At 39.6% G+C, this 17,357-nt stretch overlaps 1 protein-coding gene across 1 annotated transcript in view; it reads right to left on the bottom strand.

The window, feature by feature from the left end:
• Window positions 1-15,779, bottom strand: part of WSCD1 (WSC domain containing 1) — a 55,459-nt gene extending 39,680 nt beyond the window's left edge. Inside the window, 3 exon segments of the mRNA XM_030536985.1 lie at window positions 1,423-1,723; window positions 1,726-2,126; window positions 15,525-15,779. Of these exon segments, the coding sequence (XP_030392845.1) occupies window positions 1,423-1,723; window positions 1,726-1,930 (506 nt within the window). The 5' untranslated portion in view covers window positions 1,931-2,126; window positions 15,525-15,779.
• Between the last annotated feature and the right edge of the window lie 1,578 nt (window positions 15,780-17,357).

Raw genomic sequence — 17,357 nt, 5'->3', positions numbered from 1 at the left:
CAGTCTCCAGCCTCAGTCTCACTTATTCCCCCAATAGGACTCTTCGGTAGGACTGTGAAAATCACTGAGCGTGCGAATCACTGAATTTTTTTCAGTTCGATGGCTGAAGCAAAAAAAAAAAGTCACAGAACAGACAAACAAAAAACTTGTTTCAAATCAAACTCAGTGTTTATTTCCTTCCAAGAGAAAACATTCCATTTCGTTTTGTGGTGTAGTCTGGTTTTTGGGGTTTTTTGTTTTTGTTTTTACCTCTTCTTTTTAAAAAAAGAATTGAGGTACAATTTGAAATGAAAAGTCACTGCGAATTGAAAAATCAAAGGATTTTCTTTTGAGAATGTCAAAATGAAACATTTTGGGAGTCTGGGGATTTTTTACCAGCCAAAATGATTTGGTGAAGTCAACATGAATTCACAAAATATTACAGTTCACCCAAATCGGCATTTTTCAATGAAAGTAAGTTCCAACCAATTTTTTTTGCCCAGCTCTAAGTATGACCCTTGTTTAAATCACTTCATTTTCTTCTCCTCTCCTTCTGTCAGACACCATAGCTTCACAATGAATATTTTATGACCTCTTGATGATATTCTATATAAAATCATTGTTACTTTTTACTATGAATTTTCAGGCCGCATCCTGAGCATTTGGCTGGGGATGCTCTAAAAATACGAGGCTCGCAATTATGAAATTTTTTCTGTGTAGTGTGTGGGGAGGGAATACAGAGCCTTCATCTCACTGTGAAGCCTTCTTTAAGGCTCACTAGAATAGCAGCTCCATGCACTAGAAGGAGTCCAGGGTTTCCTAAAGATCACACTGTGCCCAAAAGTGGGGAAGAGAGCACAGCAAGACAAGGCTCCATTTCCCTTCCCACCCATGCCACACCAGCCAGTGGAACCAGACAGTCACATGAGGAGAGTATCCTGCACCCCTTAAAGGGGAGTAGCAGTTTGCACTCACTCCTACAATGCACCAGGGAGCTTAGAGAGGCAGACTGGTTTCCAGTACCCTCGATGTGGTGGTACAGCTCTGCATTGACCCGATTGCCAGACTGGGCCTTAAAGGTACAGTCAAGCCCAGGAAACTAGCCAGTGTTTTTACAAAAACAGATAGAAAATATAAGGCCTGATTCTGCTGTGTTAAGTCATGCTTTGGTCATGCCTGTTTCCCCATTGAATTCAGTGGGGCAGCACATGTACGTATTTTTCAGCATGAGTTAGGGTGATACTGATACAGACTTACATGGTTACCCCTCTGAAAACATACATATACTTAGCTTGTATAAAATAGTTTGTAAATGCTCAAGAGCGAATACAGAAGAAATCCTGTAAGCAGTCAGAATAACTCTCACATGCTTATGAAAGGTATCAATCTTTGTCTGAAACAAAGTCCTACATGACAGAAATGGAAGAGGGAAAAGCCCTTACCTTGTTTTCACCTGTATGTTGCATCACCTTAGATCCCATTGCTTGCCTGGGTTCTTGTTCATTAATGAACCTGTGAAACCATCTTCTTCTTAACTGTCTCAGTTCTGAGTTCCGGGACATTAACCACCGTGGCCCATACCTCTGATCTGATGTTGGATCATGGAGCACATCCATGTCCACCAGAAGCTTAGAATTCAAATGAGGGTTTTGCATTGCTCTGGTATCTAGGATTCCAACTCCTATCACCATATCTGAAACCGGTGAGACCTGAATATTTGAGGTCCCACGTGTGCCTGTTGGATAACCAAGTGGGATCGCTGTAATAGGAGAAGGCTGCCAGCCATTAGGTAAGCTGCTGTGAGAAAGAAGAGCAGAAACTGGGTCCGCCGAAGAAATTTCTGTAGTCTGAAAAAAGGTTGGCCATACCTTGCTGAAACTGGGCCCTTCACGCCTTCAGAACGGCCCTGAATCACCATTTGAAATGTATTAGATTCCTCCCATAAGTTCATCCCATCACTTTAATGTGTCCTCCCCCATAAAAATTGTCTTTTTCAGTAGCAACAGCAACTACAATGGCATCATGCTTTATATCCATAGAACTGTGTGGTTTCGGGGCAGCTGATCTGATTCAGGTGAACTTATGAACAGTTCCATGACTGTGGCCAGTTGCACTTCATAACATCAGATTCCAGAAGGAGAGGAAACCTGAAATATTAAGAAAAATAAAGTTGGCTCTGATCCCATTAGCAAACACTTACAATGTTGAGGTCTTTTCCCCCTTCTTTTATTTTAACTAAACATATAAAGACAATAATCCTGGTAGAATTATTGATTTAAAAAGGATCCAGCTGCAGATTTCTAATTTTACATTTTTCTTTATTTTAACTTGAAATGTACAAGAAACACCTGTATGATTAGAATATTCTCGGGAAGTTTGGAACAGTAAATCCTTTTATTTCCTTTTGTAAATAGCTGACAACTCCGGTCTTTGTTACTGACAGGAACTTTGTTACTGACTGGAAGTCACAATATAGACATCTTTAGAGGAAGGTATTATTGGATACTTTCTTTTCAGTGTTACAGTAGCTAAGCTACAAATCTAGATCAGAAAAAACAGCAGTGTGGGTGTATGGTGAAGAAAAACGAAATGGCATCAGCTCTCAAAGGATAAGAGAATAATTCTTAATCTCCATGAATCACAATAAAATGAGGCTTTATGCTGGAAGGATAGTTCCAATATAGATATATAGTGTGTGTGTGTGTGTGTGTGTGTGTGTGTGTGTGTGTGTGCACCTTGCCAAACTTAAAAGGAAGCTAAAGTTTCCACTAATTTGAATCTAGTGTATGTTTCTATGTACCTTTTGTGTGAGTGGGTGTGGATGGGGAGTATGTATGTATGTATAGATTTAAATTAATGGAATTTTATATTTTCTTTTAAAGTTTTCCAAATATTTCTAGACTATTTTGGGGCTTTGCCAGGCTGTTAATTGTGCTGATCTACACAGTGACAGGATTGTCCAAGCAAGAAAAAGCTCTTTTATGCTCTAGGTAACCTTTAACCTTCTGGAACAAATAAAAATGGGCATCTTGCCATATGTTCTCTAAGTTCCCAGTTAATTGCTCCTCTGTGGAACCATGAAAGCACTGAGAAAAGATGCAATTTGTTCCAGAAAAGAAAATATTATGACTCTAGTTTAACTTGCATTCAGAGCACTCTCGAAACCAGCATCAGAACAAGGAAACTTGCTGTCCACTCATCTGCCATTCTTTTCATAGCATTTCTCCACTCTTTGTAGTTCCTTATTAAATGTCTGAGGATACTTCTATATGCCTCTTGCTAAAATATATATGATCATGTAAAATTTCTCCTTAATTCTCTTTAACATTTTATTTTTGCTTAGTTGTGTAATCTCTTTGCTTCTTAATCACCAATCAATGAAAGGTAAACCTTTCTCATTCAAAAATATATTACAGTTCATTTGACCATCCATTCTTTTTGTCCAATTTCCTTTTTGTCTATTTTTCCTAAATAGAAGACTGGGCTTAGGAGAAAAGGTCAATACATTCTAACTTTGCAGATCAGGCTGACTAGGTTTTTGATGACCTGGTTTAGAGAGCTCCAAATTTAAAACCAAAGTATCCAATTCTTAATCCCAGAGGGCAGAGTAGCATCTGAAACATGGGTTAAGAAGTAAGATTCTGCTGTGTTCATATCTGCCACTCCATTTTCTTCAACCGTCAGACTTCACAAGCAATTCTCATCTTCTCACCAATAATAACTGTGGAACTTTGCAGCTCACATCCATAATTCAGCTGACAAACCTTTGAGAGATTCAGTGTGTTCCAAAAGACACATCATATTTTATGAACTATTTAAGGCCAGATCCTCAAGTGGTGCAAATCAGCATGGCTCCATTCAGTAATGCAATTGAGACCAGCTGAAGATTTCACCCTTAATATTTAAATTGTTTAACATCTTTGATCAACAACATTGATGCTCAGAAATGACAATAATGGGGTTATATAAATACAGAGCTAGATTAATAGAAGATGTATAATAATTACATATTGCAGATTACTACTCTTCTAATTATGCTGAAGTAACATGGTAAAAGCACATAAGAACCATTTGATTCACTATTTGTGCATAATATTCAGCTATTACCAACATCTCTGTTATTCTCTAAATAGACTATACTTTAAAAGGAACCTGGGCACACGTTAACTATTCAAGATTCCAAGGGGAAATTACGACTCTTCGAGGTGTATTGCATTCAAGACAAAGGCTTTGCAGATAGAAGAATCAGCTAAGGCACACCCTTGTGGCCAGTTTCTGAACAGATCGCACACCTCACCCTTCCATTTGTTGAAAGGGACACTACAAGAAGTCAGGCTGAAAGGTGAACTGTCAGGCTGGAGGGAGTTTACTGGTGGAGATTCTCAGGGATCAGTCTTGGGATCAATCTTATTTAACATTTTCAATAGTGACGGGCACAAAAAGTGGGAGTGTATTTTCAAAACAATCAGCGACTGACACAAAGTTGGGAAGTATTGCGAATATAGAGGTGGACCGGAATATCATGCAGGAAGATTTAGATGACCTAGAAAACTGAAGTAATAGAAATGGTATGAAATTTAATAGTGCAAAGTGCAGTTAGGGACTAACAATTTTTGCTATAAGCTAGGGAGTTATTCGTTGGAAGTGACAGAGAAGGAGAGAGACTTGGGTGTACTGGTCAGTCACAGGATGACTACAAGCTGCCAATGTGATGCAGCTGTGAATAAAGCTAATTCAATCCTAAGTACATCAAAGGGATAAAGACCAAGGAGGTAGAGGAGTTATTTAAGTTAAGGACCAATGTTGGCACAACAACAAATAGATATAAACTGGCCATCAACAAATTTTAGGTTTGAAATTAGACAAAGGTTTCTGACCAGGAGAGAAGTGATATTCTGGACCAGCTTTCCCAAGGGAGTAGGGGGCCCACCTGCGACAGCTTTTAGTAAGTATTGCCAACAGCTGGAAATGGGACTCTAGATGGAGAGGACGTTAAGTTATTACAGAGAATTCTTTCTCTGGTGTCTGGCTGGTGGGACTTGCCCCCACACACAGTATTTGAGGCTGGGATGGAATTTTCCTTCAGGTCAGATTGGGAGAGACTCGGGTTTTTTTCACCTTTCTCTGCAGCATGGGGTCTGGGTCATTGGCTTGTTTGAACTAGAGTAAATGATGAATTCTCTGAAAACCTGAAGTCTTTAAATCAAGATTTGAGGACTTCAGTAACTCAGCCAGAGGTCACGGCCCATTACAGGAGTAGGTGATGGCCTATGATGTGTAGGAGGTCAGATTAGATAATCATGATGGTTCCTTCTGGCGTTGCAGTCTGAGTCTATTCATAATAAGGCTTGGCAGAATATTAAGCATTTTTTTCTGTTTTTATTGATTTAAATGTTCACAGTTGCAGGAAATTGTGAGGGGCGAGACAAGGGATGGTCAGATAATTTTTAATGACAATAGATGTTGAGATTCAAAAAGTTAAAGCTTTATAACTGTTAAAATACAAATTGTCAACATCACACGTCAAATTATACCAAGCAAATATCCTTAAACTCTAAGATCTCAACCCACATTTTTTTATTCATCTGTAAATTTTTATTATTATTGACGGAAATATTTTTCATCTTTTTTGGGTGTACATCAAAATTGATGTTTACCAACATTTACTGATAAATTTAATCCTTTGAAGCCTGTTCATAATGTAGCTTCTCAGAGCTGCAGTTATTAATATGCTATAACATTCAGTACTATGATCTCTTTATTAAGGCAATGATTATTGCAATCATATACAGTCAAATGTTTTTATATTTTTTCTTAGCACTGAGACATGACTATATAAATTTTTTTTATATTCACAATACTTTTGCCCATTTTTATATTTCAGGTTTTGTTTGATACTCAGAGATCTAGTAATCAGAAAAATGGTTAAAAACAAGGAATCTGAATAAAAAGCATTGCCAAGTGGAAAAGAAGTAAAACACACATCTCTGACAAGCACAATACTTAGTTTACAAGAGATAGTTCTTCTCTACCACTTTTCATTCAAAGATTTCAAAGTGCTTTACAAAAGACCAATTTTACAGATGGGAAAACTGAGGCACAAAGTCGGCCGGTCCAGATCCCAAGTGGTAATTAGGTGCTTATGTACCTTTTGTGGATCTGGGCTGACATGATTTGTTAGGGCCACAGGGCAGTGGCAGAGCCAGGAGCAGAATCCAGGTCTCCCAATTCCCCGTTCAATGCCCTATCTATCTACACATGGGTATTCACACTTCTGTTTATGGGGCAGAGGGAAAAAAACCACCTATTCCCAACCTCAGAAGCTTTATCCATTATATGGATGTCACAGGGGACAGAACTTGCAGAGAGATTAGTGCTAAATACCAGTGACTCTGAAATGTTAGGGTATTACCAGTAATAGGTTGAGGGGAAGTCATTTTTAATGGGATAGTTCTGACAGTGTCTTACCTCTGTCCTTAGCAGAGGAACTGTAAACACCTGCATTTCTTTGTGTCAGCTGGTCACAGAAAAGTCTCCTTCTGGCAGAGTACATCTCTTTTTTTTCCCCCAGCCTTCCCCTCCCTGCAGGTGTGTAACAGTGGCATCGCAATAATGCAACACAGTGAGCTAAATGACGGCTCTGAGATCCAGTGGAAAACGGTAGTGGCTAGAAGCAGCTGTAGAAGCTGAGTGCAGATGGATGGATGCATTGTGCCCAAACACTGTATAATGTGCCTTGTTCTGCTCTCGCTTAAAACCATTTTACGCTGCTCTATTTCCACTTGCTTCAGTGGAATCACTCCATATTTAGGTAAACCATGTAAACCAGTGAGAGCGGATCCAAGTCCAATGTGTCTAGGACCACTGAGGGTGGTTCATTCAACAGCGATACCTGCTACACCTGCCTCCAGAACGCGTCATGTTTGCTCCTTGGTGATGCCTGTCGGTGTCTGGGGAGAAGGGTCTGGCCAGAGCCACACCTCCCACCCACCTAGACTCAACCCCTTTGGGCTATGCAGTGCCGCTGGTAGTGCTTGCAGGCCTTGCTCTTCCACTCAGAGCACAAAGAGCCCCGTTACGGTTGCCTCTTGTGTCAGGGCATTGTTGGAAAGGGACTACCAGCACCCTCTCTTTCCACCCACCAGCATGGAAAGCCACAAGTTAGCCTTATGTTTGCCACCTGTTTATTGAGCATGCAAAGAACACACAAGACATCTAACATATGCAGAAGAACAACTTCAGTCTAAAAGACACTTAGCATAGCTCCCACTGACTTGGCTTAGAAGGAGGCTTTTTATTATTGTTATTTATTTACTGCAGATGGACTTCCTAAGAGTTTCACAAACATTTAACCGACAGACCAGATTTGGTGGGTGGACTGGGGATACATGAGAGGGGTGAGTAGTGAGGGGGAGCTCAACTATATTGATTACATCCACTCTCGTGCACTGTTGCCAACTCTCTCGATTTCATTGTGAGCCTCTCAATGTATTATATTTTCCAAAAAGCCTCAGCTCAAGTATGATGATTACAGGAGAATCTCAGCTTTCATTAAACAAAAAAACAACAACAATTTCTAGCCCTCATAGCTGTAGAGAAATCTTGGAAACGTGATGCAAGTATGATCTAAAGGCTTAGAAAACAGAAGATAAATAAAATGGACCCCAAATGCATTACTCTCATGATTTTTAAGCTAATCTTGTGATATGTTTTGGAGGAATGACACAATTTTTGAAAGTTGGGGGTTGACCTCACTGCTGTGTCCAGCCATTAGTTGACATGCACAACAGTATGAACGCTATGCTCCCCTCTTTTCCACAGAAGAGGAGCAGAGGGGTGAAAAGAGGTACCATAGTAAGACATTATTCCCTGCAAATTAATTTAACAGCAAATCCTATCTTCTTGAAAAATAGGAAACTCGCATACTTTCTGTTTTAGCTTCCTTTCCACTATTAATAGGTCCGAATAAAGAATGAATCCTTTCCATTTGCTTAAAAAGTTTCAAATGTCAGAAGTGAATTTTAGCACAGGCAGTGTGATGTGTGTAAATTATCCTCAAATCCAGTGTCCCTTAATTCAATTGTCAGACAAGTACATTGTAGGCAAATTGCAAAAATACTCCACTGGAGCAATACTGCAAATGTACAACTCACAAAAATTAAGTGTTTCTGTTAGTGGGAAGACAGAGGAGTGCCACTAGCAAGGATTGCCACTGACATATAAAAATGCCATTTAATTTTTCCATGAACTGTGTATTTCAGTATTGCCAGAGTAAGTCTAGAAAAACATCACTTTTGACAAATATGTTAAGAAATAAGAAAGACATGGTGAGATCTGATAATCAGAAATTTGTCTTGTGTATAAAAATGTTCACTTTAAACTACTGAAATCAATATGAAAAAGGCATTCCTTAGTAGGAGAAGAGCCTTCTACCCTTATATATCTGTTCTCTCATGACAGGGGACTTATCCTTTTAGATGCCTATTAGCCCCAGATTAATTGATTGGTTCAGATTGGTTGAATAGATTTGGGATTCCTGTTTAGGAATGCTACAATTCCCATGGCAGTCAGAAAAGGAGAACAGACTGTTAGGGTGTACAATTAATGGGATAGAGGCTAATGTTGAAAATATGTGATTATGTACTTGGAATACATCCACACCTACAATATCAGGATCTGTTCTAATCAGACCATCTCAAAAAACTTGCAGTAGAAACAGAAGAGAGGTTGAGATGGGCAATGAAAATGATTAAAGAGATGGAGATGCTTCCTAATGAAGATAGAAATAACAGGACTGGGATGGTTAAGGATAGAGAGAAAACATAATAGAGGCATAAAACAATGAATGATAGAAAGAAGGTAAATTGGATGCTCTTATTTCTCATAATACAAAAACAAAAGAACATTCTGTGACAATGAAAGATAATGCAATCTAAAAGAGTAAATGCCAGTGTACACAAACCATAACTAACCTGTGAAACTCATTGCCACAAGATATCATTGAAGGCAGGATCTTAGTAGGATTGAAAAAAGCAATAAACATTTATGTGGTTATGAGAACATCCACCATGATGGATGTTCCCATAAACTCCCATAACTGCTGTTAGTTAATGCTTGGTTTAGGACCTGATTTAGGAAGAAATTCCCTCTATGGATAGTTTTCCATAATTCCATGATCTTCCAGTATAGGGTACCTTGTATTTCTCTGAAGTGTCTTATTTTGGCCATTGTCAGATGTAGGATTTTGGACAAAGGAACCTTGGGTCTGATCAAGTATGAAAATTCCTCTGTTCCTAATATATAAAAACCCACAGCCTTACTTACTGTATTAGCAGTGGGTGAACCTCCAAATATTCATAGACCAGATTCAGATTAGAAAAGTGCTGAAATGTCTGAACCCTTATAGGATCTGTAGCCTACTCTAACTGCTTGCATCTGCAGAATTTTGTGAAGAATTTTCACAAGAACAATTAGTTTTTCTTCTTGCTTCTGGCCACAGTGGAAATACCACGGGAACCTTACACAACACTATAATTCCTAGCAAGATAACAGAAGTGAGAAAATATCTGAACATTCAGAACCTCAAAATAGATATGGTTCAAATTTGGTTCCTAAACTAGCTATAGTCATGTTTCTTTCCACCCGGCCTGAAAATAGCCACTCAAGAAGAAGATGGCTCGAAATCATACCAGATACATTAATTTGTTAGCGGTCAAATCCTCCCACTCCACCCCAGCCTGGGGTGGCACAAGAGGGCTTGTGGGGATGACTGGGAAGAAATCTACCCCTGAACACATTCATTCATTATTTTACAGTAATGGTAAATGCCCCATAGTACTAGGTGCTGTGCATGCATGTAATAAAAAGACCCTGCCCCAAAGACCTTACAATCCACAAAGCACTGGCATCAACAGTACAAGGATGGTTGTTGCAACCCAAAGGTCACATTAACACTTGCAGCTGGTGTTACACCTTTACTTTGCAAGTAGATCACCCCGGCCTCCGGCTCCTGCAGACCACCTCATCCCACCCCTAAATCCCATTCTACTCGGCTCTGTAGCAGTCTAGATGCATGGTCCCCAACCCAGTCACCAGAAATCCTGTACTCTTCCATTTAGTTCCCCTCCATGTAATTCTAAGTCCTCCAAAGCCATGGCACAAGGGGGCAAGATTTGCCTCTGGGGCTGTAATGCCAAAAAGTATGATATATTAGAGTTGGTGCTACTTGCAGAGATGAGTGAGTGAGACAGTCTCTACCTTGGAGCATTTACAACTTATAGGCCAGAATTTTAATGGGTGTAAATCAATGTAGATCCATTCAGTGTAATGAGGATCTGGCCCTATTAATCAAATTCCTTCCTGATGATGGTGGTAGGCCTCTGTCTTGTAAAGTGTCCTGTAGTGCTCTATAAATGTTTAATAGCAATGACATGAGTAACAGATATTTTTAACACCCACACATCATTAACATGTGCACAGTGAGGTGTGGGTTTTTTTGAAGGATTTGTATGTATGGCTTCTCCTGAATAGCTTTGAAAATTTGCCTTGTAGTTAGTGTCTCCTCAACACTGATAAGTTACACATAGTGTCAAGAAATGTGAGAGCACATTTAATCCCCACCGTCTCTAAAATATTCAGCACTTAGCATCCCATTGTGCATTGACAGTGCGAAAAATCAGACCTGAGGCATTTACAGTTCTGATTTTCTTTCAGCACATATACAATACCAGATTTATAGCCGTGCCATAAAAGAATTTGATACAAAGAAAAGCAGGTTGATAATAGGCTTCTAAAATGACGTCAGTTGACAGGCACGAGTCACTTTTCCTATTGACCACAGAGCAAAACAAAAATCACATTAGGCATGCACTAGTGCCATTAAAAATAAAACGACATTGGAGATTCTATCCTCCCAGTCAAGTAGTAACCACAGAAACCTTTGGAGAATACCATTCACTTTTTTCAGGCTTCAGAGAAGATACCTGAAGAAGAGGAGTCATTGACTGACAGGTGAATTTTGTGCCCTTTTCAGGCCTGTCACTGAATATGTTCCACAACTCAGACTTAGGTCAATATCACAATGTAGTTAAAGAACAGCAGGATTTTACAAATGCAGAGTTCTTGGCATGAAGGTTCTATTTTGTATCCTAAACTAAATGAAATGGGATGCCTGAACAACATTATTTGTAGAAAAAAAATCTGTCCGTCTTCCACATTTCTCCTCTACTTTGTCAGCTCTCTTTGAAGACGAATGTAGTCAGCTTGGAAATGATTTCAAGACCTAACAAAAATAGATTTTGGCTTGCAGCCTGTCTTTTGGATATAGACGGTCATTTTCTTCAGGCTTTATGGGGGGTGGGGTCAGGATTAATATAATAACGTGGCTCAATCAGAGCACAGAAGGCTGAAAACAAACGAGTGAGAAAGGGAAAAGTCACAAAGTTGGTTCAGCCTCATGCCTAAAGTTAAGCTTTAATTTGTGGCTTGCATCGGGTGCAAAGCACCAGATGACTGAACTACTCTGCAGAACATCTGTCACCACCACTACTGCAAAAATGAACAGCAAGCTTGCCCCATAGTTTCCAATATGGGTGGGGGGGTTTGTTTGAGTTGTCAGAAATCAAATGAAGGAGAGCACAAAGGGGGTGATTCCAACCACTCCACCCTCCCACTTTGAGGCAATGGGAATATTCCATATTCTCCCACCGGACAAATCTTGTCGTCATTGCCTAGGATCAGAAATATACTGTTGGTGAAGAATGTCATGTTAAGGTAGAAAAACCACACTGTAAAGAGAGCTTATAAGAAAAATCCTGCTGCTACAGAGCTTGATGCAAAGTCTACTGGCTCCCATTGACTTTGGATCAGGCCTCTTAAGAAGGCACTAGTATTGATGTTCCAGCTGTTGCACGGTGTTCTCTGGGGGCTGATGCAAATGCAAGAAAAACGGGTGGCTTCTCCAGCACGCTTTCCTCTCTTCTTTTTTTTTTATTTAACAAAAACTAAGATTTTCTAAGAAGAATTATCAAAATAGCTCATTTACTTGAAACAAACTAAGAGACAGGTCTGTGGGAGATAAGCTGATAATTGACTTTTCTGGCAGTTACAATATTATATTCAGATATGACTCATCTAGAATCCAGTAGATTGGCTTTCAGGGTGTATTTTGGTTTAGATCGATGGGAGGAGGCACTTTAGGAGTGAGGGTTATTCTTAAAGCAGAATTAGTATTCTTGCTGAAGCATTTTGGCCAAGCGTGCAGTGTACCTGGTGGCAGAGCACACTTATGATAAAGGTTAAGGACCCTGGAGTATGGCCTCAGGCAACATGAGGATGCCCAGTAAGGATCTGGTGCTACACCACTGAAAATAATGAAAAATTTGCAATTCATTTCAATGGGGCAAGACCGTGATTTAGATCATTAATGACAAGTTGTGTGGTTGGCTCAGTTCTAGGCACCAGTCTAAGTTTATGCACTGAGAAAATAACAGAGTCAAGTCTCAGAGAGGCTTTTACTTGTTCAGATGGAGGGAGGAAGGGGAGATATAGGGAGGAATATAAAATGCCTCAACTTCAGAATTAAAGTTCAAGGCTTTAATTATTCAGTCAATTTGGGTACAACTCCCTCTGAAATTAATGGGAGCTATAGGTTTACAATTCATGGGGCAATCATGCTTTGGGAGCTCAGAAAACTGGATGTCCTATAAACCTGAATAAACAAAAATGAAGGAATGTGATACAGGGACAAATGGACTTCTCTTCATCAGCTAACATAGGGCAAGATCCTTAGCTGGTAAAAACCAGTGTAGCTACATAGGGCTAAATTCTACAGTTCCTGTTCACAACTAAAGTCAAAGGGATTTTTGCCTGTATTAAGACTGTAGGTCTTGGACTCATTAACCTTTCCAGGAATGCACTTTAATTCATCCCAGTGAATACGGTGCTCCTGAGACAGAATAATAGCCTTGGTTTGAGCCTGGTTTATTGCAAACAAGTGCCATGAAAGCTATCACACACAGCTCTACCAATGCACCTCAGCCCATTCTACATTAGTTTGGTTGCACTGTTCATTGGCTGTCTGACCCATGTCCTCCCTTTTGCATAGCAGAAAACCAAAATCATTTTTACTTGTGGCTCAAGCAATGATTTCAATTTAAAAATATTTGGCTAACTGTGAACTGGTAGCAATCCACTATTCATACAACCTCCTAGGACCACACTCTGTCAAACACTGGGTACAGTTGACAGGTGCTAAATATTTTCATTTATTTTTGCTTTAGTAATTATGTATTTTTAAAAATTATATTTAAAATCAAATTAAGGTTGCATTTTTTTCCAAACCCACCCCTGGTTGCATGAGTTAGATAAAAACAAAATGTTGCTTTAAATATTTTTTAAAATATGATATTTTTAACTCTGCTATCCCCTTTCCATAGAAATTAGTATCCTATGAGTATTGGCAGTAAGAAACTAATGATAATAAGAAACTCTCAATGAATTCCCATTGCAAGCTTTTGGGCAGGAAATCATTTTTTTCTTTTAAAAAGTTGATTTTTTTTTCAGAGAGTCATTGATGTAAATGTAGAGAGACAGATCCTCAGTTCGTGTGAGATGGAGTAGCTCCACTGATGTATGCCAGTTTATCTCAGATAAGGATCTGGCCCTCATGCCTTGACATTGAGGTGCTAAGCACCCATAACTCCAATTGAAATCAATGGAAGATGGAGGTGCAACACCTCAGTGTGGGGTTGACCTCATCTTCTTTGTCTTAACTGTAATTATTTCTTTCCTCTTTTGTAAAAGGGCCCTCCTGCCTAACTCATTAGTAAAGTTTAATCCCTTAGTAGCACTGCCATGTTGATACTTTAAAGGGAGACAGCTGTAAGCGCAAGTCTTGTGGGTAATGGATCTCAAATGAATTATTATACTTTAAACATAATATAAAGTCAGTCAGCAAACTGGAAGTGAGATGGGAGCACGACAATTTCTCCACACACCCAAGCGCAAAGGCTGCAGCTGGCAAAGAATACCTAAATGAGTTTACTTTCCCCCCCCCCATTATTTTTGAAGTGAACATGCTATATAATTTTATCTGCCCACCAAGTTTATCTTAACACAGGTATCATGTTAAAGTTTTTAAATAATTCTGCACGCTGATCTAAGTAAAGCAAAAAAAAAATATGCAGAGATGTCAGGCAGCAAAAATGTAGAAAACCCCAAAAATGTCATGCCAATGTTAAAATACTTGTGTTTACAACCTACACACTGAACAGAGGTGTTGGTATATAGTATACAACACAAGCAGTGTTACAATTGGTACCAAATTCATTTACTTAAAAGTAAATGGTGATGTTATCAATTAGCACGGAGCTACGACCCAACTGGGTTGTGAAGTCAGCATTTAACTTGTGCAAATCTGATCATAACATCTCTCTAACTGGATATTGCATTTATACAAGGCTAATTTGTTATCATAAGTAAATGTCCGTCAAGACGATCATTTCCAGACAAGCGCCCTGCCTTGTGGGAAGGCATGGCGAGAGATCACACAAAAGGTAACAAGAAGTTAAAGAACATTCAGCTTGAGCTAAAATAGTGACTTGGCAAGTGTTAACATGACAGGTTTGTAACATTAAATGTGCTGGAATGACATGCTGGGTTCATGAAAAACAACACTCGACACCTTTTATAGGTCAGTGATCAAATAACTTGATTATCAAGTAGAATGAACCCACAGCACTGTGGAATAAAGGCAGACATACATATACATATGTGCTGTGTATACAGAGTATTGTGTACCATAAAGACACACAGAGTGCATGTAACCTGTCACATACCTTCAAAAACAACAGCAGAAAGAGACATCTGCAAAAAGTCATCTGGAAGCTGGAAAGTCTTTTAGTACATAGTAAATCACATTAGTGTAAGGTACATCTCTTTGATGTTAGAAACTCAAATGAAGACACAGCAAATGATGTGCAATTTCTGAAAAACAATATGGTTCTGTTGCTACAGGCTGAAGTTTTCCAAGAGACCGTTGTAGAAAATGCACGGTGAATGGATTTGCACATCCCACAGAAGCTAAACATGAGAGCAGTTTTTGTGTGCAATAAAATACACTGAACTGACAATACCCTAAACAGCCGAAGTGTCATAAGAGTCACATACCAAAAATTATTAGATTCTATTTATACAGAATAACAGGGCTTAAAGAAACAGTGCTACCTAATTTGCCTTGCCATGCTATAAAACAAACACACACAATCCATTCCTACTTTTTAAATATAATATTTCCTAGCCGCTCTGGGAAGGGTTTGCTCAGCAGCAAACTGCAATCTTCACAAACAATGCAGCTAAGCCCTGCATGCTTGAGATGACAGGGATAAATTTAATAAATCGAACAGCCATTTGGGTCTGTAAAGGATGTTAATGCCCCAGTGTCTGTAAAAAGTTGTCTGGTTATGATTTGTGTGATGGCCAGCAGATGAATAGCTTCCCGAAGAAGATAATTCAACTATATAAGAAATAGAAGAAGAAAAACTCACCTTTCCTCTATGGTCAAGGAACTCCTATTATTATGAGGCAGAGTCTTAGACAATCCAGTGAAATATTAGAAAAAGCTGTAATGCATATTTGAAAAGCTGATAAATCCTGCTCTCTTTGCCCTTTTCCCACTAATCCTTCTCCTGTCTCCCAGATTTCAGTACACAGAGCTGTAATCCTCCTGAGTACCCCCTCAGTGCTCTGCCTGTATCTAAGCTCTGCACTTGAATACCTCCAGCTGTTTATATCAGTAACTAACCAAGCAGCAAGAGATCATATCCTGTCTGCACATGCTCACTGCTCACCAGTCTTTGCTGCTGCCAAGCTGGGAGATCTCCAGGGTCCTAGTGACTCAGACCAGTGTTCAGAAGTTAGGAATTGAAAATGCTGGAGATGTTTGTTTTTAGAGTGTTGTATTTGGTGGGGGGGGGTTGGGGAGGGCAGAACAGGGAGAAATAACCCGTGCTATTGTGCACGTAAAACTGAAGGGAAGTAATGACACGCACAGTATGTCGTACTGTGTGAAAATCAGCAGCCATGATCCGTATGCTTTGCTTTTCCTTTTCAAGTGAGCTGTAAAAGTTCCCCTCCTTCACACTTGTTTTATAGAAATCTACAGACTTCATTCACAGCTGTAGACTTCTACCTATAGACCTGTCCAGGAAGGCAAATAAATCTAATCATCCGCAACACGGAAGATCTAAGACTGTCATTTGAAGGGAGGCTTTCTTATGCCTCTTTCCACTAGAATCAGAGCTGTTTTGGAGCCACTTTTTCCTAGATACATTCCCAACAGGTGAGAGAGAAATACAGGTAAATGGTTCTGCAGAAATTGTTCCAACACAGGCTTAGAGATTTCGGACAGCATCTTGTTATTCAAGGCACAGGTGGATGGAAGTAAATTATTTATAAATGTGAGAGCTGAAAGACAGTTCCCTGGCTGTCCAGAAGATTGACTGATCGGCAATATCATCTTCACTGTGTATTTGGTGTCCCTTGTCCTGTTGGTTCAAATGATATTAAAACAACACCTCTGTTCACTGAGAGAGTGGGCGTGAGCTCCAAATTCAGCTCTGCACCTAGATTTGGACCAGTCCGTAATTCTAGCATGTTTGGATCAGACCATTATAGCTGTGGACGTTACATGCAAAATTCAGATCCAGTTTTGCATCTGGGTTTCAAATGACCCATATCGCCTCTAATCCTCAACACTCAGGTGTTCAGATTTGTAATACCAGATCACATTCCTTTCTAATTAGGGTTGTGAACTTTGGTTGGATGAATTCCTGGAGATTTCATTACATGACATAATGTTTAATTAAAGGTTAATCTGTTAATTCCTGGAGATGCCAGGACAATCCTGGAGAGTTGGCAACTCTATTTCTAACCAAGAAAAAAAACCAATCACTCTACCTTTTACTTTAATTAGAAAGTATAGTTAGGATCTCAGCTGCTGCTTAGGGTAGAATTCTGTCAATCTTCTTCATGTTGCTTATTACCTTAGGGTATGTCTATGCTACCCGCCGGATCGGTGGGTAGTGTTTGATGTATCGGGGATCGATTTATCGCGTCTCATCTGGATGCAATAAATCGATCCGCTAATCGATGCCTGTACTCCATCTCGGCAGGAGGAGTAAGTGTAGTGACAGGGGCACTGCGGCAGTTGACTTGCCACCATGAGGACGGCCAAGTAAGATACTTCGACTTCAGCTACACGAATAGCGAATCTTAGTTCAACACCGCCCCCCACTAGTGTAGCCCAGGCACTCTGTGACTAGCCCATTCATTTCAGTGGTGCTATTTGAGCAGAAAGCACTCCAGCAGCAGACCCTTGA

The sequence above is a fragment of the Gopherus evgoodei genome, chromosome 17, assembly GCF_007399415.2.
Source record: "Gopherus evgoodei ecotype Sinaloan lineage chromosome 17, rGopEvg1_v1.p, whole genome shotgun sequence".
In the NCBI taxonomy this organism is placed as follows: Eukaryota; Metazoa; Chordata; order Testudines; family Testudinidae; genus Gopherus; species Gopherus evgoodei.
This window is presented reverse-complemented; position numbering and strand designations above follow the sequence as displayed.